Raw genomic sequence first — 26,630 nt, 5'->3', positions numbered from 1 at the left:
CCTCGCTCTAAATCCTGGGCCACACATTTGATTGCTGAAGCACTCGGGAATAACACAGAAGATCTGTGGTGCTAAAAACCAATTTTAATGTCAGTTAATTAAATACAAAATTTAAAGGCTAATGAACTATGTATGAAACTAAGTGACATAGTCAGTACCACCTGGTCCTTTCTTGACTCTTTTGATTTTGCACTCATTTTGTATTATCAGAATATGTTGGGCCCGTATACTGAAGATCCTTACTTGTATTATCCAAGTTACAGATGCTGAAGGTGGCAGGTTTAGGTAGGTGTCAGTTGAGATTTTGGGCACAGATGAGTAGAAAAAAATAGGGGCAGATAAAGGAGTTCAGCTATTGCATAAACAGGATTTTTGATGAAGTAACAAAAGTGAAATAGTTTATATGAGAGAACTCCTGCATCTTGAGTCTTTGTTGAGACCGATTCTAGATTTGGTTAGACGACATCTTTGGTTCAGGGCCAAAGGCAATGAGCACAAACTGAAACACAGGAGGTTCCTCCTGAACATCAGGACACATTTTTTTACTGTGAGGGTGGCCAAGCACTAGCAGAGGCTGCCCAAGGAGGTTGTGGAGTCTCCATCCTTGGAGATATTCAAAAGCTGTCTGGACATGGTCCTGGGGAACTTGCTGTAGGTGGCCCTTCTTGAGCAGGGGTGTTGGACCAGATGACCTCCAGAGGTCCCTTCCAGACTCAATCTTTCTGTGATTCTTTGATTCTGTGAACGCTGTTTCAGTTTATACATTTAATATTTTTATGTCTTGTTTGGGTAAGAATGAAAGTTGAGATTAATAAGTACAATTCTTCAGCAAAACACCTGTCAAGGGCAGGATTCTACTGCCTGATGCATAGGGGCGCAGCGGGCTCCAAACAACACTTTAATAGTTTCACTAAATTATAGATCTCTGTTCTCCATTTTGTTCTCTAAGATGAAATTAAATAGTGTTTTCACAATTAAGTGTATCTGTATTGCATCCAGATCTCTGTGGCAAATGAAATCATTCTTACTGGTCTGGCAGTTTCTCTCTGCTCTTGTATATTCACTGCTTCCCTTTGGTTGTGCATCTTCCTTCTTACAGTTACTGGAGAAAAATAAGGGAGGGCACAAATTGTATGTGCGCAAGCAGCAAAATGAAAAACTGCTGGTGGTGTTCAAGAGCTCACCAAGAATGACAATTTTTGACAATCTGTAGAGCTTCTTACTTTCACAGGAGAGCAGTTGGAGGTGAGCAGAAGTGAAATTATTGTATAATTGCAGTAAAGCCATATTTACTTGCCAAAGATGGAAAGTACCAAATGTGGCAGAGTTTAGCATGATCTCAAAGATATACCAGATTTGTCATTTTGTCGGTGTGCCATTTCATCCACCTGTAAAAATTTATTCAAATTCTTTTGGAGTTCTTTTGCTTCTGAAGCTGGCAGGAAAGTGTTCTGGGTTTTTTGGTTTGGTGGATTTTTTGGGGGGTTGGTTTTTTGGGTTTTTTTGTTGGTTGGTTGGTTTATTGTTTGCTTGTTTGTTTTTTAAATATATGTCTCAACAGAATAAGAACGAATACCCAGCTGGCACAGTGTGAATATGCCAATCAAACATGACTGTATCACTCACTTAAGACTAGCTAAAGATGCATCCAGACAGATAGCACAAATCAGACATGGCTTTTCTAGCTAAAAATGGCATGTCACCCATCCCAGGAGTCAAAAAAACCCAAACCAAACCAAAACAAAAAACCCAAAAAACCCACCAAAACCCAAAGCCAAACCCCAAGATTTACTTAAAATCTATCTGGACTTATTTAAAGCTTTCATAGGGGTTGCCTAGTTAAGCTGAAAGACATGAGGAACTTAAGAAAAACTGCAAATTCAGTTGTGAATTCACCACAGCTGACTACCCACTGCCCTGGAAGAGGAATATTTAAATTGGGAGAAGCACTGTTACTGTTTCTTAAAGTTTGTTCTGGGAGCAATAGTTTGTGTTCACATATATTTTTGTTATTGTGAAGGTGGGAGTGCTCTAGACACAAAGAACTGGGCAGGACTGTCAATAGAAAGGAGGTTCAGAATATCCTATGGAGATGACTAAATAATCTTGAGGACTGGAATAACGGAAATGAGATGAAATTCAATAATGGAAAAGATAGGGTCATGCACTTAGACATTTATAAAAAGCATTTTTATTAGGGACTGTAAATGACAGACAATTAGAGGGAGTTGCCTGTATTAGTCACTCACAGCATGATCCCAAACCATCGGTGAGATTTGCTCATATAAAAAGCAAATTGGCTGTATGAGAACAAGTTGCTTTGGAAGAAATCAAGGGAGATTACCCCCACTGCGAAGACTGGCAATACTGTCTGAAAAACTGTTACATGTTGCATGTCAGCTATGCTGAAGAAAGCTGAATTCAAATTGTATCTACTGCAGTAAAATCTGAGTTAACAGAGTTCTAGGAGGAGACTAACAAAACTTACTGGCAGGCTAGACAAGTTGAGAGAGGCAATGCCTCGTGCCTATAAATATGTTATAGATTTAAATGCAAGGGAAAACGAAATGCCTAACTGAAACATTGCACAGCACAAGGGCAAGTGGGTGTGAGCTGGTCTTGAATGTGTTCAGGCTGGGCATTAGAAAGGCTTTCTAATGTAACACGTGAGGGCAGTTCTGGTCCAGCCCTCCAGCAAGAATACAGGAAAATAGCATATTTAGTGTAAGATGCATCTAGTTGTGTTTATGGAGTGGGTTATATGGAGTATTTGCTCCCACAGCAGCAAAATGCTACCTTCAAAACACAAGATCTGTGCTGCTCCCATGGCCTAAAGATGCAAAAGCTTTACCTGTTTAGCAGACCAGATTGCAGTATGCAGATCTAGCAGGTTTTAAACTTCCTGGCCAATGTACCTCAGCAGCCCAGTTACAGCAGGACAGGCCCCATGTGAGTTAATGCACCTCAAGTTACCGAGGAGCAGAGCTCTTCTGACATCTAGCAGCACTGCTAGCAAAAGGAGCAAGTGATTTCTACAGAAGAGTTTCCTTGGCAGAGGCAGTCAGTGTTAAACCCCATATGCCAAAAGAAAATTGCTCTCTCAGTCTTAGTGATACAGGACTTACCTCTTCATCGCTGTATTTAAAAACACAACAATCTGACTTTACATGTCTCACCACTGTGCCTACCCAGAGCTTACTGCTGGATTTATGGCCTTATTCTTGACTGCTCTGGCTAACAAACTACTCAAAGGTCTCCTCACAGAAGAGCTATACCTTAGAGCAAGCCAGGTCTCCTGACACAAGCTCTATACCTTATGGCAAGCTGGTGGCATGCAGCAGCAGAGAGGCCAAGGAAACGGGCAGTTCTTGTTCCTGAAAAACAAACGTACAGTGTATTTGCACAGCAGATTAAAAAACTGGCATGAAATGTAAGTGACAACTGAGACAGGAAGAATTCTTGTTGAATGTAAAGCATTGTCCTGTGTTTTCCATGTGCAGAAATAGTAGCAGAGCAGTCAATTTACACAAAGCTTCCAGCCATACAGCCATACAGCCATACAGCCATACAGCCATACAGCCACACGCTGGGGGTTTGCACCCAGGATACGTGCCTGGCACCCTGTACCCGTGCAGTGCTTCGGACCCCCTGTACCCGTGCAGTGCTTTGGACCCCCGAAGGGTCTCAGCGTGAGGGACGGGGAAAACCCCAGACAGCAAAAGCGCTGTGTTACAGGAGTCACCACCTTCACCGTGAATGTATTTATTTACTTGGATGGGTACAAATGCTCCCGCCGTGCGTGCTGGGCTGCCGTTCAGTAAGAATTAGACACGAGCCTCACAATTAATCGATAGCAGAGACGGTCCCTTTGCGTCCTTCCTCAGCCCCACTCGTGCCGGCTTAGCAGTGAGTAATAACCCATCTCGTGGGATGGCAGACGACGTGCGGTGGCCCTGCTGCCACGCCGCCCCCCGGGACCCGCTCTGCTTTCTCTCCCCCATCAGTCCTACCGCCGGTACCCCCCGCCGCGCCGGGGTCCCCCCACCCGCTCCCCGCGGGGGCAGCCCCTCCGGGCGGGCGCTGCCGCCGCCGCCGCTCGCCTCGCCCGCTGAGCGAGAAGCCCCTCACCTCCCCTCCGGTCCCGGGGGAGGGGGCTGCCATCACGTGTGCTTCCTCCCCCTTCTCTCCCTCCTCCTCCTCCTCCTCCCCCTCCGCGGCGGCGGCGGCGGCAGCAGCAGCCGCCTCGGCTCCGCTCCCTTTGTTGCAGGCGGAGCGGCGGCGCTGCCGGGCGCCGCGCACAAAGGAGCGCGGCCGGGGCGAGGCGGCCCCGCCGGCGGGCAGGCGCGGAGGCGGCCGCCGCACACCGCCGGGCTGCGGGGGCCGCGCTGTACCGCCGGGGCCAGCCCTGCCCGCGGCCGGGCACCGGGCGGAGGCGGCGGCAGCGGCGGGTCCGTGCGGCCGCCGCGGCGGGGATGCTGAAGGTGTGCTCCGGCACGGCGGAGAAAGGACGGTCCCGCCCGGGCGGCGCCGCGGGCTCCGGTTGATGCTGCGGGCCTGCCGCCGCCGCCGCCATCCCGCCGCCGCTGCCGCTCCTCAGCCGCCCCTCGCCATGCTGGGAGAGAGCCCGGCCGCCGCCCGGCCGCTCCTGCGAGCGGGACCCCCCCTGGCGCTGTGCTACACCTCGGCCCTCCTGGTGCTCGCCCTCTCCGCGCTGCCCGCCGGCCGCGCCTCCCACCCCCTGCCCGGCGCCGAGTGCCAGGGCGGCGGCAAGGGGAAAGGCATCAACTGCTCAGGTAATGCCGCCGGCTCCCGCCCCCCGCCCCTCGGGCAGCCCACGCGTGCACGTGGAGGGCCGAGCGCGGCCCCCTGCCCCCCCTGTGCCCCCCCCGCCCCCCCGATCCCCCCTGCCCTGCCCGGCGCGGCGCGGCGCTGCGGGCGGCGGAAAACAAAGGAGCGGCGGCGGCCCCGGCCCCGGGTGCGGCGGGCCGGCGCCCCGGCCGGCAGGGAGAGCCCCTCCCCGGGGTGGGGGGTGCGGGGGAGCCCCCTCTCCAGCGGGTCCCGCCGCAGGGAAGGAGTTTGCCGCCGGCTCTCGGCTTTTGTTCCGCTCCGCGCCCCCCGCCGCGGTGCCGGCAGGTGCCCGCCGCCCGCCCCGGCCGCCCCCGCTCCCTCCCGTCCTGCCGGCAGCGCAGCCCCGCACCGGGCTCGCGGGGCTGCGCCCCCCGTCCCACCCTGCCCGTGTGCGCAGCCCAGCCCCGGGCCCGGGGCAGCCCCCACCCGCCCGGCCCCTTGCCGCGGAGGTTCGCTCCGTGTGAGACGCCGACAGCGAAATACCCTGGGATGTGCGCGGAATAAGCTTTTTAGGGATTTTCCCTGCCTTGGGTGCGCGACAGGAGAATGCCTGGTGGTGCCTGCCCATCCTGTGCAGAAGTAGGTGCTGGTATAGCACAGTTTCAATGGAGATGAATCGGTTCGGCGTGACAGCAGCACGTTTTCTTGCATCTTGAGGGATACGGTGGTGTTTTTAAAGTAGAGCAAAGTAAATACATGCAGCATAAAGTTTACTGTTTGTTGGAAAGACTTGTTTTTCTTCTGAAACTGGTATCTAGAAATGCTAATATTTATTTATTTTTCTTGCTGGTGTTTGACGCCGGGTTATTCCGCGGCGAGGGCCGCCCGAGTGCCTTCTCCAAGGTGATGAACGTTCCTCGCCCGGTGCGCGGAGCCCCCGCTCCCATTGTCTTCTGCGGGAGCTGGGAGGAAGCTGGGAGGGCCGTTCCCACCTTGGAAGGAACTCTTGGTACCTTCCCGGAGAGGGTCCCCAAACTGTCTGACGGCTTTCAAGGAATGAGTGAATGGAATAGCGATCTTCCTCCCAATTACATTTTGTAATATGGATAATGCTGCTAAAGCCAGCCATCAAACTCACAGACCAGCAAGCTGTGGCAAAATGATTTTGCAATATAATAATTCTGACTGCTCTTCAGTCTTGATATGCTCATCTACTCTCTATTTTACCCTGTTTAGACATACACCCGTTAAGAGTCCGTGTTACCACAATGCTACTGTTTTACTGCTTGCCTGAGTTTTCCATTCTATTTGTATGAATATCATGGTTATTTTTAAAGAGAGGTTAATAGGTTAATGTGTCACTGGTGTTAGCGGCTTACCCGTCAGAGACATGTGGGTCATTAAACCACAGCATGTGCATAAATCATGGAGATTAAATATGGAAGGTTGATGAAATATAGAAGGAAGTTTCTAAGATAATGTGGAACACACAGATACCATTATTTAGAAACCATCACAGAAAGAGGGCTTTCCGACCTGGAATTAGAAAACCGTATGCTATATTGAAGACATTCAGAATAATTCGGTTTTACTAAAAATAGGCAGAGCAAATATATGTGCTATATATGAGCATGTGGCAGGAGCTATTTTTAGTGTAACTGCAAAAATACAGAAGGAAAATTTCATTTTAAAAATGCAGTAGTCAGATTCTGCTGTATGTTAACTGTTTCATACAAAGCTGCAGTGTTTCAGTTCTCAACATTAATTTTGAAAGAAGTAATATCAACACATATTATCTGGGACAGATTTTCACCTCACTTTCCTCTGCATAGCTTCATTAACTTTTACTGGATGAGCGGCTCTCTGCAAAAGATGACTTTCCCATCTTTACACATGGGGCCAGCTGTTGGCATTAGCACCTTTCTCAATGGACTACTATCATGTAGATTGCTATTTATATTGAAAGGTAAACTTAAGAACACTATTACTACTTTTTCTTCAAATGTTTGGACTCTAAATACCTTCCACACTCGGAGAAGCAAAACTCTTCTCTCCTCTGTTGTTTTGTCATTTTGATATTTGCATTGGGTTGACCTGCTGCCCTGGAACAGTTTCTTAAACTTTTTGGGATGGTTCCTGAGCTTATAACATTTTATCACTGCTAGATTATGTAGCTGCCTTTATTTTTTGTTAAATTTTTAGGAAATGCTGAACTCCTCTCCTTTATTCCTCCAGAATATGCTGCTTAAGAAAGTTTGCTGTAGCAAAAGTGGAGGAAGGACACAGTCAGACAACATGAAAATTAAGATATCTTTTTCAGTTTACTTCTGCCCCTTTGCCAGATGCATTGCAGTTTGCTCTATTGTTAAATTATTATATAATTACATCATCCCTGGCCAAGTGAAGAACATACAACTAAGTGATTAGAGCAGAAAACAGGGCATTAAGACATATCTGGAGTTAACTGACAACGTGGACTTGTGTTTGTTCATCTTTAAATCCATACTTTGCTAAGCTAGGAAGATGAAGTAGCTCCATTTTACCCAGAATGGAGTAAAAAAAAAAGCTGGCATTTTAGAGGTGTTATATTATTCCCAGTGCTACCTGTAGTCATCTTCTGCAACAGTTCTGATACTCACTGCCTGTGGGTAGGGTGGTGTGATGCTTGCTTCTCTGCTCAGGCTATAAGACAGTTGTGTCCTTAATAAAGGCTGTGAACTACAGGGGGGTATTAAGCATCCCAGGTGTAAAGGTAAGTACAAAATGTAGTTAGTGCACAAGCTCCTGACCCACCGGTACTCCCCAGAGACACATAGGCTGCGCGTGAGCATCTTCAGTTTCAGTCCAGTTGAGTCTCTGGTGTGAGGTATGCTCCGGTCACGTGTGGCAGCCACAGGGGTTGCAATTTGATCATAACTGACAAAACACTGAAGATTTTGGTGAAAGATAACACACACTTAACCAGTGATACTGCTCAGTGCATTGGTTTGGATTTGTACACCCAGGATGTTCAGTAACAGGAGTATGTTTCTTTTGGTAAGTTCAGCTTGCTATTCTTTCATGTGGTAAAATATACTTATTTGGCACAATTCCACACACCTCCAATGCATCTCATAGGCCATATGCTGCTCCTGGTTTCTTAAATTCTCTTTGAGTAAACATAAAGAAGAAAAAATTGTTTTAAGATAGCTTATTGAAGATTGAGTGAGGTCAAGGAAAAATTAAGGACACCTCTTTCATGGAATTCCTCTTCTGAGGGGTATGAATGCTTTTCTTTTGCACAGTCATAACATGTCTGAAATAGTTTGTAGATAAAAGTAGATAGAAATTACCGATTAGGGAGAAGAAAGGGGATAGAGGGACAAAGGAAAGTATCTATCCTGTGATAGGGTTATGTGATGGCTGAATCTATGATGTGCTGTTTATTAAGCATGGAAGTACAAGCTGTCAAAAAGCTTGTAAATTTTTAGAGAGAACAGCAGAGAAAGCTACAGTGGAGCCATCCTTCACCATATATACATTATCTTAACTTCCGATATGCTTTGGAGAAATGGTTTCTGCCCTGAAATAACTCATGGAGTAAATAAGACAAACAAAGAATGTGGAAACAGTAGAAAAAAAAAAGAGAGATGAAAGAAGAGAATGTGGTAAGCCAACAGGAGTGCAACAAGCAAAGCAAAATTCATGTGTATGCTATTTTAAAATGTGGTAGGGTGAGAAGGGTGAGGAGGACACCATCAGTAGGACAAAAGTGTCTGAAGGCTGGGCAACAAGAGTGGGTCCGGAAGAGGGATGGGAGTGGAAGGTGTCAACAGGTACACAAGCAGAAGGGAGTAAGGAAGCAGTATGAGAAAAGATACACAGCCGAGAGTGGGAGCAGCTCACAGGGGGTGGGCAAGGGTGGCAAGAACTGGCCACATCATATGCTTTTGTTTTCAAAGCATGCCTGTTTTCCATGTGCAAACAGAGTTTTAGAGGAAGAAGAGTTGGGAAGAGCACAGAAGGTGAGTGAGATGAGCAAAAGGAGATCCAGTTTAAATGCAGATAAGGCAAAAAGGTCCAGAAGTGTGATCGTAAGTCTGCGTAGTATACAACAGAAGAGAAAAAATATATTAATTATTGATTACTGCACACACTCAAAGAGGGAGCAATGCATTTGAATTATGGCTGCTGTCACTGTTGCTGGAGGTGCATGTGGCACCACAGAAAAATACTTCTTTTTGTCTCATCCTTGCTTCTGTCTACTTTCCACCATCAATGAGTGCCATCTCATTCAGAATTTGCAAGTCTTTTTCCTCAGCACCTCCTGCTGAAGCTGTTGTTCCTGCATATCCCTGATGTGCAATCAAGGATGTTCAACTAGGGACTCTTTATTTCCATTACTCTGTTAGATGCCTTCGAGTCTGCCCTCAAGATCCTGTAGCAGGGATCCCCCAAGCTTACTATCGCTGGATACCAGTGCTAGCAGAAGAGACACAGCATGCACATTTCAAGAAAAAAATTATCTGCTCAAGCATTGTCTGTGTAGCACTTTGATGTGATGCATGTAATGTATTTGTACCTGCTGTAATCAAAGACTAGAAATTAAGAACATATCTTCTGTATTTTGTGTGTGTGGTGGGTTGACCTTTGCTGGATGCCAATGTCAGTTGTAGCATACCGCTTTGCTGCCTTCAGCTCCAGTTCATATCAGAGCTCTAACGTGTCTGGTACAGCAGCGCTCAGTGGTGGCATTGCTTCATTCAGGCTGTTCTAGTCTACTGTTAACCTCCACCCTCTGCCAGACTTTTGCACTGGCCATACGGGACTGTTAAAAGGTGAGTGCGTCTTGTTGATCGCTCCTTGGCTCACAGGTGGGAGCCAGGGAGTCCCGGTTTGTGTGATATTGCTGCCGGTGCACTGTCCTGGTAGCAATTGGCATCTGCTGTTCTTCAGCTTGCAGCAGCCCCACAGCAAAGGGATCTTCGTAGAGGCCAGGCAGGGTAGATAGCTGTTTGATCTTTGTATTCACGGTGGCTACACCAAAAGCTCCTTGGTACCCCTTTGGGTCCTTGAAGTACCCTTTCTGAAGTAGTCTATGCCAAGGATACAAGGGGCCTCTGAGCAGGTCACAATAGAGTGCTTTTCCCACTTGTCCCCTGTTAAGCTTGCCTCAGCCTCCAATAAAGACAATTCTTGGCATCACTCCAGAGATCCAGATGTGTTCTGTGCCCCTGTACTCTGATGGCACCAGCATACACCAGTCTACCAAAGCCTTATACTTCTGTGGGTCTAATGTGCCAGGCCATCAAATCCACACACCCGGTCATCCCATTCCTCCTCCCGGCCAAAGGCAGGGACCCTCTATTCCTGTTCCTGGTCAGAGTATTCACTGTCTGACTCTTGCGGTGCCAGACCAGAAGTCCCCTCATCAGGATCAAGGGCGATGGTTTCAGTTCTATGTCTGGGATAGTGTTGACTACTTTCTTGTGTCTCTACAACCACTATGGTGACAGCCTTCTTGGGTGACCCCTTCCTAACAGCTGTCTTCCCTCAGTTTGTGTACAGGGGCTTCCAAATTAAAGGTGGTTTCACCATCCCACTTCCTCATGCCCTCCCCCTGGTCATGCAGGAAGAATCAGAGTGCACCACGTGGCTCCCTTCCCCTCTGACTGGGGCAGGAGAAGACTGATTTCTTGGGGTGCCCCTGACAGCCAAGGTGCTGGCCTGTAGGGATGAGAAAGTACAGAGATTTTCTTCAAAGTCTGGGAGCCAAGAAGACACTGTCTCCATGGTTGGTGTATCCATATCCAGGCAATACACTGCTGCCAAGCTGTTAGAATATGACACTGGGGTACTTTGAACAACCTTCCTTCACATGGCCCATGTAGACAGGAGATCCTTTGGGTCTTTGGAGGCCTCATCATTATCTATATCATTGTAGATGACTTGCAGTAGCACTATTTCTCTCAGGTACTGATTGCTTTCATCTGCAGTAGTCCACTTTCCTGGGGACTTCACAAGATCTTCCCTTGAATGGATATCTTGCCCTCACACTTGAGAGGAGCCACCCCAGGGACTGCAGCTTGCTGCCTCTTTTCCAATTTCTCTCTCAAATATCCAGTTTCTAGGAAGGGATCCCAGCTGTTGGGCTTCCTTACCTTCCAGTTGCTGCCTGTCAGCCCTGTTATCCCTGCATCAGAGCAGCCAGGCAGCAATCTGCTCACTTGGCTGGCAGCTGTAATCTTTCTGCATATCTCGAAGTTCTCATGGGTCAGGGACTGGGTATTTTCCATTTGCTGTCTAGATTCTCTCACTCCTTCCTCCAATTTCTTTGTTGAAGGACCAGCTTCTTGATCAAAATTTTCCTCTTCTTCCTCCTCCCTTACTAATCATTATGGCCCAGTTTTCTTCTTGTCCACTGTTTCTTTTTCGCTACTGGGGCAATTACTCCAGATGTTGTTTGTGCCCCTATCTCAACCATGGTGTCCTTAGTTGCAGTTTGGGTCCCTGCCTCAATCACAGTCCTCTGAGAGTACTGCACTGTAGCCCAGGCCCCAGGACAGTGCTAGAGGCTGTTGGTTTTCATTGGGGTAGGCAAGGCACCCATCTACTAGGTGGCATGTCAGTGTGCCAGGGTTGCTTTGCCTGTTCAGGTGTAAAGTCCCAACTTATGGCGGGCAATAACTGTCCTAGGAGTCTGCCCAAATCCTTCCACACACCCTGCCAACTAGAGACCACCCATTTCAGGGCACATTTCAGTATTGCCTCACCCAAAAGTTGTCTCCTTTTATACCAGGATAAGACCAAATTCCACAAAACCCATACTATGCCAACAGTATTAGCTAACAGTATTAAACAGCCCATATAAGGGTGAGCAAGGACCTCAGGATCCTGCAAAATAAACCCATCCACATCAGTCCTGGGCAGGGAGAGGGAGATGTATTCCCTCATCTTCTCCACAAGATAGCTCCCCCAGCACAACCATCAATGCCAGGACAAAGCACATAGCCATTTTTTCTATTAACATGTTCCCAAGCTTAGCAAAATACAGAAAAGCAGTTCAGACAACAAACTCTGTGACCCACACAGGAGCTTGCCACTTGAATAACTAATATAGCTGTAGCACACTTAACTGCCATAAAAACGGCACCAAAAAGGACTGTGGTGGGTTGACGCTGGCTGGACACCAGGTGCCCACAAAGCCGCTCTGTCACTCCCCTCCTCAGCAGAACAAGGGGGAAGAATGAAAAAAAACCCTCCTGAGTCAAGATAAAGGCAGTTTAATGAAGCAACAGCAAAAGTTGTGGGAGCAGAAGTGAAGGAAAACGAAAGATGTTATTCTCTACTTCCTACCAGGAGGGGATGTTCAGCCACTTCCCGGGAAGCAGGGCTTCAATATGCATAGTGGTTGCTCCAGAAGGCAAATGTAAATAACAGATGCCCCTCTTCCTCCTCCTTTCTCTTAGCTCTCATACCTGAGCAGACATCAGATGGTACGGAATATCCCTTTGGCTAATTTGGGTCAGCTGTCCTGGCTGTGTCCCCTCCCAGGATCTTGCCCACCCCTAGCCTACTGGGGGCAGGGCAGGGGGGGAAGGTTGGAGCGACAGCCTTGGTGCTGTGCGAGCGCTGCTCAGCAGTAGCCAAAACCCTGCTGTGTTATCACCACCTTTCCAGCTACCAGTACAGGCACAGCTCTACGAGGGCTGCTGTGGGGCTCAGCCAGACCCAATTCAGTGTGTGAGCCACCAGCAGTACACTCTTCTTCAGTGCCTGACAGTTTGTGGGGGTGGTGGGAGATGGCAAAATCTGAGATCACAGTGGCCAAACCAAAGCAGGGGAGTACTTGGAATACTTTGTCTTGGCAGGACACCATCTCTGCTTGAATGTTGCCCTTGCTTTTGCTAACTCTGCTTCCTTCCAAAAGGGTTTGATAGTTGCAGAATGAGACACTGAGAATTTTTAAAATGCTAAAAACCTAAACAAATATGGCTATGGTAGGGTTAGAAACACAACATTTGATGCACAAGTTCTCTGTGCCTCAGGAAACAGTTTCATAGGGAGATGATTATTCAATCACCTTTGCAAGGATTTCTTTCTCAGAAGCATCTAAGACACGTCAGCACTGAGAAGGCATGCTTCCAAAGGTGCTGTCTGTATTTACTGGCAAATTATAGCTGTAGGGTTCAAACCACGATGAACCGTCACTACTTTAAGGCATGTAAGAGCTGAAACCTTTGCCTTTTTCCTGAGAATAAGAAGGGGTCTAAAGCTACTCGCATCTGGTAGTTCTACACTTGAGGTGAAGACTGGAGTTTATGAGTGAGTTGGCCAAAATGAGCTTTATGTACGCTCTTTCTCACTCTAGGCCTGTGTGTTGTCTGAAGCTTGGGTCCAGACTCTCCTTGCTGTGACAGGGAAGAGCTGAACACCAGCACGTAGGTCCCTTGACCCTGCCTGTGTCCAACCCACGTGGCAGGTGTGAGCACTGGTTTGGGAGGATATAAATCTCAGGCACTGCCGGTGTCTGGAGCTTGACCTTGTTTCTGCCTGGGCTCAGTGGGGACTCTGAACCAGAATGAGCTGTGGCCTCAAGACTGGCTTTCATCGTGCTTATCAGCTGGAGCAGACATACCCTTTGTGGGTTTTGTGAAGATTAAGTGGGTGAGGGTTGGTGGTTTTTTTCTGGTATGCCATTCTAAGTTATACAAGGCCAAAATTTGTGCTGCAGAAAATGAAGCCACATTGATGAGAATGCAGAGGCAGGGGATGGAAGAAAGGTACAGGTTCAGGTAAATTATCCTAATTGTTTTAAGAAGTACACATCTTTTTATGTTTGCATAGATAAACTTGATCTGAGATGGTAGATGGGGCTAGGATAATTGGTTATTTTATCTAAGATACTATGACTTATCTTCCCGTAAAAGAATTATAACAGTCAAGGCAAATAAACCGTGATATGTGTTTGTGCCAATCAAACTTCTGAAGTAAATGATCTAAACAGAGTCAGGTTACATATCACTTTGAGAAACTATTGTAAGGCATGAATATAAATCAACTATAAGTAAAAAGTTAAAACAGTGATTAAAAAGAAAAATTAAAACTCAGACAGTAACATGCACTTACTTGTTTCCCTTTAGTGTAATTAACTAGACATGAAATGTCCTTGCAGGGCAGATTCTTATGCTGATTAAAGAGCCGAAAGGTAATTAAAGGAGAATTGAAAGTGTCAGAATAGCAGAAAATCATCTCATAACAGGTGTCACTCCATCATTGTCACTAGTGGGAACTGGTAGCGTGATGGAGCAATTGAGGCTTGACTGAGAGGACTGGATTGAATCCAATTTCTTTATCATTTTTTGAAAAGGGGAAAAGAGGAGATATGTTTGTTGTGGAAAATATTGCCAAGGAAACATTCTTTCTGCACCAAGACCTCTCTGATAATTCCAGTTAAAGGGAAAACAAGAAGTTCTCACTCTTTTCTTGCTATTGATATAAGGATAAGTACTCGGTACTTATAACCTGCTGGTTTTCTTCTAGACTTGACAGTAGACTGGATAAAGGGGAGAGTTAATATTTACTTGGACTTGGGGAAAAAAAAAAAAAGCAGCTGTGGTCAAGGTTTTTGAGTAGAAAAGTACAAAGGCAGAGAATCCCACAGAAAATGGCAGGAGGCTCAATTTACCCTTTTTTCTATAAAGAGATTATCATGTTTCACCATTGATCTGTCAACTGAAACTGCCTGTGACTTTTCCAGCCTGTGGTCAGACTTTGGCGAGTGTCCACAAAGCAGGTAGTGGCAGTAGTTCCCAAAATAACTATAGCTGTTAGCATTTGGGAAAGAAAAAACGCTGAGCACCAATGTTGAAAAAGGATCTATTCTTCTGACTCGAGACTAGTGCTTATCCTCCTTGATAAGTCCCTACAGATGCTGTAGAACGACAGCAGTGGTAAAGGACATGTCATTTTTGAGATGAAAGCCTGTCTTTTTCTAAGCAGTCTGTAATATTCAATGGATCTGAAGACCAAGGAAGTTCTTTATAAATTATTCTTAAAAAAATAGTTCTATCTGAAGAATAGATTTAGCTAATAAAATTGCAATTAAATAATGTGCTGTAAACTAAACAGCCCTCTCTAATTGCTGTAGTTTATTCTTAGATCATCTTGAAATTCTAAGAATTCAGAGATACAAATACAGGAAGAAGAAGAGAAAAAGCGTGAGAGAGTGAATTGTGTTTTGTGGAGTTCCTAAGTGTATGGTGAAGGGCTTGTTTGACTAAATCAATCCATGGCAGATTTTATTTTATGAAACAATTTCTTAGCAAAATGGGTCTTCTTTGTGTGATATTTTTCTTCAAGAAAAAGAATAAGAAGATGCAGAAAAATCTGGTTAGGAGTAAGTTCAGCTATGAAAATTGTGATCTGATGAAATGGAAGTTTCCTGGAGAACCTTGAATCTGTCCTTTTGTCTTGCTGAACACCAGCAATGTATTTTCAGTTCTAATTTAGTTTGCAGGCGGCTTCAAGGGGATCTGAAGGCAGAATTATTAAGTATATATCTAGTGGTGCCATTAGTTGTTTAAATATTTCAGATTTATGGGTCATATGTTCTTCTATTTATTTATTTGTTTGCTTTTAAAAAGCCAAAAAGTCAGGTAATTTTTTTGTTTTAAAGAATCTTACCAGGGAACTTTTGTCTCCTTTGGAGTGGGGAGCAAGATGCCAGTGAAGGTCTTTGCTAGAAGAGTACCTAGAAGTCTTCTGTCATTGCTGACCTGGTTATGTCCCCAGACCTGGGTGGATGGGAGCTGAGAGGCAGACCAGGCTCTGCGTGCATTTGCATATCTATTGCTGGCGTGAATTTCCTTGTTTAAGTGAGCAATTTAATGTTACACTGATATCAATTTTTTTTTAAGTTGTGCTAAAACTGCCTCATTGGTCATAGTGCAGTTTGTGAGGAGGTGGTGTTTGACTAGCAAATCGGGATTTATTCTAGGATAATTTAAATTCTCATTATAGTAGACAGTTTCTAAGGACTGAAAAGACAGGACTTTTCTGATAGTAGATTATGTGTTACAGCAACAGTGTTTAAAGGATCTGGTTCAAAATAAAATTAAATCCTTGTAATACCTCTATTTTGACTTAGTATTATAAAAATAAATTTAGTTGCAATTACAGTCTTGAAACACCTGCATTATATAACCATGTTCAAGCTGGCAGGATCCTCATCCATGCTTCAGAAATAGCGTTAATTAAGACCTGCAGGAAAACATGTGAAAATGAAAGAAGAGAAAATCAGGAACAAGACAGAACTGTCAGTAGTTTTTCTGAAGGGACCTGGCTTCTCTCAGTAGATGCCAGCTCCTCCCCTAACCCCTTTCCACCAGGCTGAAACCTCCCTGTGTCTCTGTATATCTTAAATAGGTGCAAACCTCTGTGCTTTCATAAGATGCATAGAATAACCTTTAGGGTGCAGGTGAACAAGAAGACGAGTATGATGTTCTTGACAAACAGGGTGTTGAGGACTTGAAATGGTTCTTTTCAGGTCTGGAGGCCAAAACCTCCTGAAGTCTGGCTCTGCCTGGCCACAAAGCTGCTGTAGCCAGCCTCATTCCAGCTGCTTGGCTTGCTGGCAGGCGACAACCCGGTTCCTCAGGGAAAGGCCCTGGGGCATCTCCTCTGGCTCCCACCAATCTCACAGGATCAATGTGGAAGCAGATGGGGTGCATGGGGGTGGCGACTTGAGCCAGAGAGCTGGATCTGTGCAAACTCTGATTAATCTACCCTTGATCACCGTAGTGTGTTCAGATGAACACAAAATGCTCAGCTTTAGGTGCTCCAGTTGCTTCACCACAGATCCAGCCCTTATTATTTCCCAGAATGGCACATTTCCACCCAACTTCAGGAGTGACACATTGCAGCTTTCACCTACTGCTGACCAAAAAGTTCTGCTTTAAGAAGCGCTTAACCAGTCTCAGTTACCAACTCGTGAGCACTGCCTTGTGTTGATGGAAGAAGAAACACACAGCCCACAGTGAAATCATGCTGTCACATCTACTTGTGTATGACTATAGAAAACCTATAAGCACACGTATTTTGGCAGCGGGTGAAAAGGTGCTCCATTGCTTAAACCTGAAGCATACGGAGGCGTTTGCTGTACCTTACAAGAGTTTTACTTGCTCCCCTGTTCAGAGACTGTTTCACACACAGTTTCACATGTGACTACAAAGAATGAGTGATTAGATAAGCATCATTTGCAGAACTGCTACAATTCCTCCAGAATTTTAAATCGAACAAGAACCTTAACAAAAGCAGCATGAAAGCTTGAGATATGGGCAAGCTAAAGGTGTCTGTGCTATGCAGAAAATGCCCAGAGTAGTTCAGGCATTCAAAATGAGTGAGTGCTTTTGAAAATGTAAATTTTAATCCTTAAGGGTGTCCATGAAACACAAGAGCAAGATATAAAGTCTTTAGCTGGCTGATGGGGACAGCTCAAACAGTACTTTCAACAGGTATTTCCACAGAAAGTTAGATAACATTTGTGGCTGGATAGTAGTTCGCTGCTTTAAAACTCAGAATAGCATTGATCTAATTAAGTGTTTACATTTTGCTAATTAGTATTGACTCTGATTGTGTGCTGCCTTTATCTAATCCCTCTGGGAGAAGCAGAGGTCAGTGTGTTGTGCCAAATGGGTTCTCCGGGGAAGAAGGGAGCAGCAGAAAATCCGTAGGCTAAAGAAAGGCCCCTGCCTCCAGCCGAGCGATACCACCATCTGCAGTAGTGGGCAGATGAACGGTTACTTTTCTAAAGAACCGTGTCCCTCCAGCAGCTTTTCCTTCTTCCCCAGCCTCTTGCAGAAGTTTACCTAGACAATTCTGTGAGGCAGAGTTCCTTTTCCCTGTCTTGATTTGAAGTACAATTTTATGGAACTATCATTTCAAGGTTATAAAAGTGGAAATAAAATAGGCAGGCTCCTGTTGAAGTGTTAGAAAATTTTTCTTGTGTAAAACATGGGTTGGAAAAACAATTTGTTTAATTGTATTTCTTCTCTGTTTAACTGCAAAGAATGTCCTTTTCTTTGCATGCATGGATGTTTACACCTACAAAGGATGTCTTTGTGAAAACAGTTATATGTGTTTGAAATGTGCAAAATTGATTCTGCGCTGTAAGAAATACTCCTTTTCATGTCAGAAACTAGTGGCTATGGTAGGGAAGAAACAAAAATTTTGGCTAGAAAACGTCAAGAACAGTTGCCTGATTATTTTTTTTTTTAAGTGAGGTTTATCATTAATTCGATGCTCTTTGTTAAAACATCTCTCTGTAATATAGAAGGTTTATCCAGGTGAGAGGACACAACCTGCACATTTGCAAGTGATATTTGTGCTACTGGCTGAGCAAACAAAGAGGATCACTGGAACCAGACTCCGAATTTGAGTGTTTTGGGTGATTTATCTACCAGATGGTAAATGCAGTCCAATGTAAAAAATTAGTCTGGGAGCAGAGAATCAATCATCCAGCACACTGATCAGCAAAGGGATTTGGGTGTTATAGCAGAAAAATTAATGAGCTGGCAATCCACTACAGAGCAGCATTAAAACAAAAGGATACTATACTGTAATAAAGAGTCCTCACCCAGAAGACAAAAGAGATGAACATACTGCTTTATTAGACAGTTGACAAACCTAATCTAAAGCAGTGTATTAGATACCAATACCCTGACATTATTCAAACATAATGATTAAAAAGTTCAGTATCAAAATCTGGAAATCAGAGTTAATTTAGGAAAGTGAGTTTTTTCACTGCTTTCACATTTGTTTCCCAAATACATAGGCTCTTCTATCATGGGAATTTCTTATTAGTATTCTATATTATAGTAATAGATATGTCTATGCTATTTAAAATCACAGTACAGTGCATTCAGAAGTACCTAATGAAAGATTGTTATACCAATACTAGCTTTATGCCATAGTTATATTTTTCTATAAAAATCTTGAAAATGTGTCCCTATCCCCTTTCAGTTACTCAGGCTACAAGAGACCAGAACAACTTTACCACCAAAAGCTCTTCATGATTTTTTCATGGGAAGCCATTGAGTCTCCATCTAGAAATGACTAAGAAAAGGTGGATCCTGTGCTCAGATTCCACTTTAAAAGTTTTTTTTTTGTTTTTTTTTGTTTTTTTTTTATTCTAAGGATTGAGTGTAGGGTAGGCTTTTTGGGTAAACAGCACTATGTACAGGCTGCTTCTGCAGGGAGGAAAGGTGGCAGTCAGGTCTGGCCATGCTGGTGTGGGGCCACTTGACACAGATGGAAAATCTACCTGTGGGTCCCCTCTCAAGCCTGAGACATTGAAAGTTACTTCTCTGACTGCAGGTAGCTGAAAGAAGTAGGTTGGAAAATACCTCTTTTCTACTGTGGAAAGATACCTGAAACTGCTCTTGTGCGTCCTCTGTGAGTAACCACTTTCATTTCTGAAAACGGTCAAGGAGATAGGAAGCCTTATATGCCATACCGTCCTCCGATTTTGGTTTTTTTTTCTTTGTTTCGGTTTTTCCCTTGGGAGTGGGGTTTGGTAGGTCAGTGAACAGCTAGCAAAGCACATAACAAAACCCTCCAGTGTCCCCGAAACCCTTCAGTGTCCCTCTGCATTATGGAAGTGTAATCCCCAAATTGTCTTTCACTTAGTACTTCCTGCTCAGGTTTTTTTGTTGTTTGTTTGTTTCTGGTTCTGGGGTTTTGTTTTGCTTTGTTTAGTTTTAAATGGTTCCTGGAGAAAGATTTCTACAAACACAGGGGAAAGGAGCTGACAGCCTGACCAACTAAACAGTAGAGTGAAGCCCACTACCTAAGGAGTTTTTCCACAAGCACTAACCACTGCTTAAAATCAAGAAGAGCTCCTAGATCGTGGTCCCTGTGAAAAACAGATTTCTGTATGTACAGAGTGAGCAGTAAGAACCTGCAAATATTAGCCTTACAGAGCTCTGCAGATTAGGGGTATAGAAACAATTTTCCACAGACTTGCAGGAGCTGTAGCCAAGGCCGTACCAAAGTGACAGACTGGGCTGCCTACATTTATCCGAGCCACAAAGACATGTTTGCCTTTAAATTATGCAGAGAACATAAAAGTAGTTTCTGATGCTGTGCTGGATTACGCTTACACAGCTCCAGTGCTAATCAAGTTCAGCCTGAGTGTAAATAGGAACTGTACCTGTCAGTCAGTGTTTGTGTCTCTCAGGGCTAAAATTGTCTTTTTATTTAATTTCAGTTGTATGGGTGTGAGATAAAGGGCAGAGTTTAGTCATGTGCATATTTACATTTACGTGTTGTTTTTTTCTTCTGCTATACTTATATGAAGATTTTTGCTGGCTATATTTTTTCCTGACATTTTGGATGTGTACAACACCATTAAAGATGGCTGGCCAAGGCTGTGGCCCTGCGTTCAAACAGAAAATGCCGATTAAACTCAGACTGGCGGTAACGCAAGATCTATCAGTGCCACAGCAGCAAGATGAGTCGGAGCAGGGATGATAACATGCCTGTGACCCTGGTCTCGTGCCCCTCCTCACCCTGGGCTGGCTGGCTGTGCCTGGGGAGGACGGGGCTCTGCTCCTTGCTCCTTGGCCAGCTGTCAGAGGGCGCCTGGCGAAGTTGAGATGTCCTTTGCAGTGTCTAGGCGAGGGCAAAATGAGAGCCACCGAGACAACGTTCCTTGATTCTCCGCTGTAACCTGTATGCCAGGTAATAGCAGCTAATTTATGGCAATTAGGAAGTCTCCCTCCAGAGCTGTAAGCTGACACCAGGCATATTTTGGCAGTGTCCACTAGCTGTGTTCCTCAGCCCCTGAACCGCAGGGAAGACAATTCATGAGCTGGCTAATCCATCCTTACATTTGCCGAGGGAATCCCCAGCAGGGAACCATGAATAATTTCCGCCTGCTTCGTACTGCATGACTGGCATGACAGGAACCGGGGGAGATGGGTGAATATATTGAAGGAGAGGTGGCGTCCTGTCCATCCTTCAAATAAGGCTTTGTTCTTGGTTCAAAATACTGGGCATCGGAGGTCTAGTGGCTTTGCCCAGCTTGCCGGTGTGGTGGGCTACGGAGATGCCGTCAGCTCTGAGTGAGCTGGAGCTCATTGGTTCTCTGCAAACCTGGTGGCCTCACCAGCCCTGCAACAGCCATCACTATAAGATGCAACGAGACAGCCTTGCTGTATGGATGCCATGCTGTAGCCCAACTGTAAACTCCTGGCCCCTGCAAATCCTTTCAAAGCTGGCAAAGGGGGTTAGCAGGAGCTTTGGGAATTGTATTTCTCCTTGTGTTTCAGTAAGGATAGATGAGCAGGCAGAGAGGAATTATTAGCTATAGATTTATCTGACAAGAATGTGTACAGGAGAAAAACGTATTTCAGTGAGCTGAGCAACTTCTTGGCAGTGATTTGTTTTTTAGAGGCGTAATATAGTTGTTAAAGTTTGAAAGGAATGGAGCTGGTGGCTCAGGTCCTTCCCTGGTTTCTGTAACTTACTGGAATTACCAGAATTCATTAAGAAACCTGAACGATCAACCGGGGGCTTGTTTGTTTGTTTCCTCCCCATGTCTTTTATGTGGCTGGATTATTTTGTTACTTTTCCAGGGGTTTTCTGACTGTTTAATTACAGTTTTCAAAGCTAGTCTTAAATAGCATAGTATATGGGTGTTTGGAGGAGAGAGTTTATGCAAACCTAATTATGCTCCAGCACCATTCATACTGCTTATGTTTCAGGGATATCACCCAAGAGTTAATTTATTTCCTTTCTCTGTATACAAAATAGGAATTTAATGCTATTTTTACAAAGGTATGTGTATCATAAGAATGTACCAGAATGATTTTTTAATATATAGATCTGCTGAAGGATTTTAATGAGACTGAACTGCAAGAGGAAACTAAGGTTTTTGTAATAATATGAAAACTACCAGATTTAACTGTTATGTTTGAGTCTCTTACATGGAAAATACTCTCTTGGAATTAGCTTCTATATAATATACTGAAAATAAAAAGGTACTTCATTTTTCTTTTTAAATTAGTAGCTACTTAAAATATTTTTTAAAACTCTTTGATTTTGATGTAGACTGGCAGGGTCTGAGGGGAACTGGAGGTATGATTCTACCTAATTAAAGTTTGAAGTGCATCCTGGTTGTTTCCTTCTTGAAATAGTTTTAGCTTCCGTAGCTTTAGAACATTCAGTGCTGGTACTAAAATCTTTCAGACCACAAATACTGCAACAGCCTTTAAATTTTTTTTTATAGGATAACTCACCTTTTTAAGTAAGTTGATGTTTCGTTTCCTGTTATCTAGTTAAGTTCTGCAACTTACATAGAAATAGGTACTTCTTTCTGTGCTTTTAAATAGAAAGGTGATGTTCCCACAAAAAAGCTTGTCATACAGGCCGACTGTCATGCTCACAGTGTCATCCACACAGCTGGAAAAGATCTCCCATGGCATTGAGCCTCCTTGGTCACTATTTCTGCACTCAAGCCCACTCCTCAGAGTCGCCCATTCCTTTCTGATTGATGCCACTATATACTCTTTGCTTAACCGTGTCTTATTAATGGAATTTAAAACCTTGTTTAAAAAGCTTAATGTGCAGCTTGTATTAAAAAGAATAGAATAATGAGAATAGACATTAGGGACATTATTGTAAATATTCTTACAATAATCTTGCCCTCATAACTTCCGTCTTCAGAAATTTCCCATCTCAGGAAGATAACCACTAACTTTTTTGGATGTATTTTGAAAGACTTCTAAAACTTACACATGGACCAGACTAGCCTGAAAACTTTATGTTCTTTTTGTATTAATTAGACTTTAAGTTTGGGTGAAAACTTGGATATTAGGAAAATAATGCATTAAGGTATTTAGATTTTTTAAAATAGAACTTGATATACTCAATGAACAGCTTCCACTGCTGTGAATTATTGTATCCTGCTTGAATTGCTTTGAGAAAAAAACATCCAGACAATGAGAAATATCCAGTTAGTGAATATGTCTGGAAAATCTGATTTGAGAACTTGTCTAGTATTGCACAAGGACATAAAAATTACGTTTGCTTGAATAACATTAATTCAGGAATCTTCCTGTTTCTGAGTACTTGATTTGCTCTTTTATTATGGCTTTGCATAGCATTGCTTTTGGAAAACAACCCAAAGCCCTCTCCACTAACAGCTAGGGAAAATACAGACATTTCTTAGGATGGACTGATTTTTAAGTGGCTGTCAAGAAGGTTTAAACCGTTATACCCTGGCAGAGACCTTTCACTTGAATTAGTGGCATAATGGGTACCACTGAAAGTAGCCCTTCTCTGTCAACCAGCCACCAGAAAAATGGACACAGAATTTCTCTATATCCTTACTAGTAAGCAAAGACCTAGCAACTCTGGGTGCTCTGTCTAGGCCTGGGATCCCATGTTTTCCAGTGGCTATTCTTTCACAATCCTTGCCTCTTCCACTTTGTGGTCCCTCTCCTCTGGCTTTACTTGTAGTCTTCTTTCCAGCTCTGCTGTGCCTGCCAGCTCTCTTTCCTTCATAGTCAGTTCTCAGCTTTGTGCTTGGACTGTTTCTGCTCTTGGGCAAGGAGATCACTGAGGCCATACAAACGTGGCATGTATGTGTGACAAGTACACAAGTTTGCCAGAATTGATTTTTGGTACTGAAGCCACTGCTCACCTGGGATACCATGAAGAAGGAACACATGGGAGGGGAAGCCTGTGGCCAGTTTTGCTGGTGGCATGTTACGGATAAACCTCTTCTAGCCGCTTAAAATTTCAAATGGATTGGATGTATTTTCACATAGCAGAATAAAATGGTCTGAGCTTTGGAAATCATATCTCCTTCACTGCACCTTGTGTCTCAGCTCCTGTATACCAATGTGGACAAGCTCAAATTCCTTAATGATACAAGTAATTTTGTTATTTAAAAAAACCCAAAAGACAAAACACCGTATGTACCCAACTGCATTCTTAAAAACTACACAACTGGAAATATTCTATGGAAACAATGAGCCTGTGTGCTATAAACAAAACATGACCTTATGATGTTATACAACATTAACTACAAATACAGTTCCCAGCTCAGTGTATTATTGCAACTTCAGAATTAGCAAGTTTCATTAAAATCAAAGAAATCTGTGTTTGCTTGGGAAGCTGTTCAGGAATTAGAAAATGTCAACACTTTGGACCATCAGACTCACTTTCTCAAATAAGCCAAGTTTAAGTCAAATAAGTCAAGGTGTCCATTTCCATCGGGATGTTTCTGAGATTCCCTCACAACTTAGTCTGCAGAAACTTTGTACAGCTTCTTCCAGGCTCAGTAAACCTGTTTATTTCTTGTTATTGAAAGGAAAATAATACAAATGTAACAAATATTTATGCTATTTATCTCATAGAAACCTCAGCTGAATAATATTGGTAAGTAACACTGGAAAACACTTTTATGAGCCAAGCTGCTGAGAACTGACCTTGCTTGGGGTTTCACCCTCTGGCTCCTGGCTGTGTATCGCACCAAAGACTTTGTCCTACCTCAGCCTTTGGTGCATCTCGCTGGCATCTGGGTCACCTCACTAAAAAGTGGCAGAACACTAATGTAGCAAAGTCAGTATTTTCTTTTCTTGCTGTTACTACTGGCTTTACCAACTGTTGTGGCAAGTACCAGAGGTGACAGGGCCACGAGGCAGAGAGCAGGGAGAGATAACGAGGAGATGTGAAGCCTCATTCCCTTAGGCGCCAGCAAGCTGCCTGCAAAACCATACCCTTGTCGCACCTGGAGAAGGTCCTGTAGTGGGAACTCCTGCCAACACTTCGCTGCCCAGCCGATGGAGTGGTGTAAATTCCAGAGGTTAACCAAACAGGAAGATAAACTCTTTCAGAAAGAATATGTACCTCTTTACTTGGCTGGTGGGGCCATATATGTATTTTACATATGGAATGAGTTTTGAGTGAGTTCTTGCTATTTCTCCATGAACACGCATCACATATTTGTGATATGACTTGAACGTCTCCCTGGCTTGGACAGACTCACTACAGCCATAAATACATTTTACACCATAGATTTTCATCACAACACTGACATTATAAATATCAGTATTTCTTGTCCTGCATAATGGGCAGAAATCTTGTGGATCTGATCTTTCTGAAAATGGGGAGTAGTATGTGGGGGTGTGCAATCAGATTGCCAGGGAAATTTTCTGCAGATTTCTAGTGTAACAGAAGTCTGTCAGAAATAAAAGCTTTGTTCTCTTTTTCAGAGTCTTAAATAGCCAGTATAGAAGCACTGCGTATGATTCATTTTCTTGTTTAATTTGTCTTGTTCTTCATGTTACACTTCACTAAATATATTTACTTTTATTTCTGCCATTCCACATGAAAAAAATTATCTGCAAGAAAGGAACTAACTGCAAGAAAGGTTTTATAGACAGAAAGTGAAGTGGCAAAACATGAGACAGGAATCTAATGCAAGATGTTAAGCACTGTCTTTCCCAAAATCGAGGAGCAATTAAACTTTTTATTCCTCCAAAGAACTTGAAACCTGTAAAGTAATATGGTAGCATAATGGGAAATGGATCTTAATGAGCTTATGCAGCAAACTGCGAGTTAAAAGCAGTTGCACGTTTGGCTAACAAAATACTGGGAATACATTATCATTAAATGTTGGTGATAATGCAGTCACAACAATAGCAATATACATAAGCCTCATAGAGCTATTAAATTTACTGTATCTTCTGTGGGGAGCAAAAACAAGCAAAGAAAATAAGACACAGCTGTAGGGAAAAAACCCTCATAGGATTAAACCAAGAAAGCATGGTAGCTAACAAAAAAAAGAGCAATCAAGTTCACCTTGAACAGCAAACTCAAAACAACCCCAAACAAAACAAAGCAAAACACAAGCCTTCTATCTCAGAGGAATCCTCTTTTTCAAAGTTAGTGTCTCTGGAAACATGCACAGTGGGAGATTTTAATCACCTAATCAAAGAAGCAATAGAAACATTAATAATTTCTAATGTGCTGAAACATGGCACCTCTCGGGGTCTGCTTCATCACCTGAACTTATAAGATCTGCATCTGCCAATTCAGCTCATGAGCACAAAACCCAAGGAAAAACAGACTGTTTCTGAGACAGCTGTGTGAACCCTCTCCACTTTAGCAAGACAGTTGATTTGAAACACTTTGTAAAAGAGGGAGGCTTTTTTCCCCTTGTGTTTATGGAAGCAGCCTTCCCAGGCACGGGACAGTAGGGAAGCTGAGGACACGGTGGCTGTACCATCCTTCTATTCCTGCTCCTCCCTGCAACCTGGTGTCACCTGCATGTTTGCCCATCGTGTCTTCTTTCTCAGCACAGGCCATGGATGAAGATACTCAAGGGTACGTGTCCCTGGTGTACTCAGCTTGTTATCAATGCCATGTCAAGCCATCAACCACTACCCTTTGAGCCTGGCAGTTCAGCTAATTTGCAGCTGATCTGACTGTCCTACCTGTTTCCTTAGCTTAAAAGGGAGACTGCTATGGGAAAGTGTCAGAAGTCTAAATATATTTTATCTCTACTGCTCTTCCTTCAGACTCTTCCTTCATGGAAAAGAGTGAATGGAGTCATGCATGATTGGCCCTTGAAAAAATCTGTGCTGGCTGCTCCTGCTAGGCTTCTTCTCCTGTCTGACTTTGGAGATGGATTATGAGAGGACGTTCTCCAGGGACTTCCCAGAGGCTGGGGTGAGGCTGACCTGCTGATTGTTCCCTAGGTCTCCTTACTTGCTTGTCCTTCCATAAAGATGGAAACCATGTTAGCCTTTTCCTTGTCATCAGGGACCTTCCCCTATGACCTTGATTTTTCA

General features: G+C 44.1%; 1 protein-coding gene across 2 annotated transcripts in view; it reads left to right on the top strand.

The window, feature by feature from the left end:
• Window positions 1–4,221: 4,221 nt before the first annotated feature.
• Window positions 4,222–26,630, top strand: part of TMEFF1 (transmembrane protein with EGF like and two follistatin like domains 1) — a 130,655-nt gene continuing 108,246 nt past the window's right edge. For both annotated transcript variants that reach the window (XM_037381933.1, XM_037381932.1), the window contains exon 1: window positions 4,222–4,793. In XM_037381933.1, coding sequence (XP_037237830.1) covers window positions 4,544–4,793 — 250 coding nt within the window. In that variant the 5' untranslated portion in view covers window positions 4,222–4,543. The remainder of the gene's footprint in view (window positions 4,794–26,630) is intronic.

Source organism: Falco rusticolus, chromosome 3, assembly GCF_015220075.1.
Source record: "Falco rusticolus isolate bFalRus1 chromosome 3, bFalRus1.pri, whole genome shotgun sequence".
Classification (NCBI taxonomy): Eukaryota; Metazoa; Chordata; class Aves; order Falconiformes; family Falconidae; genus Falco; species Falco rusticolus.
Note: the sequence above shows the minus strand (reverse complement) of the source record. Positions and strands in the feature narration are given on the sequence as shown.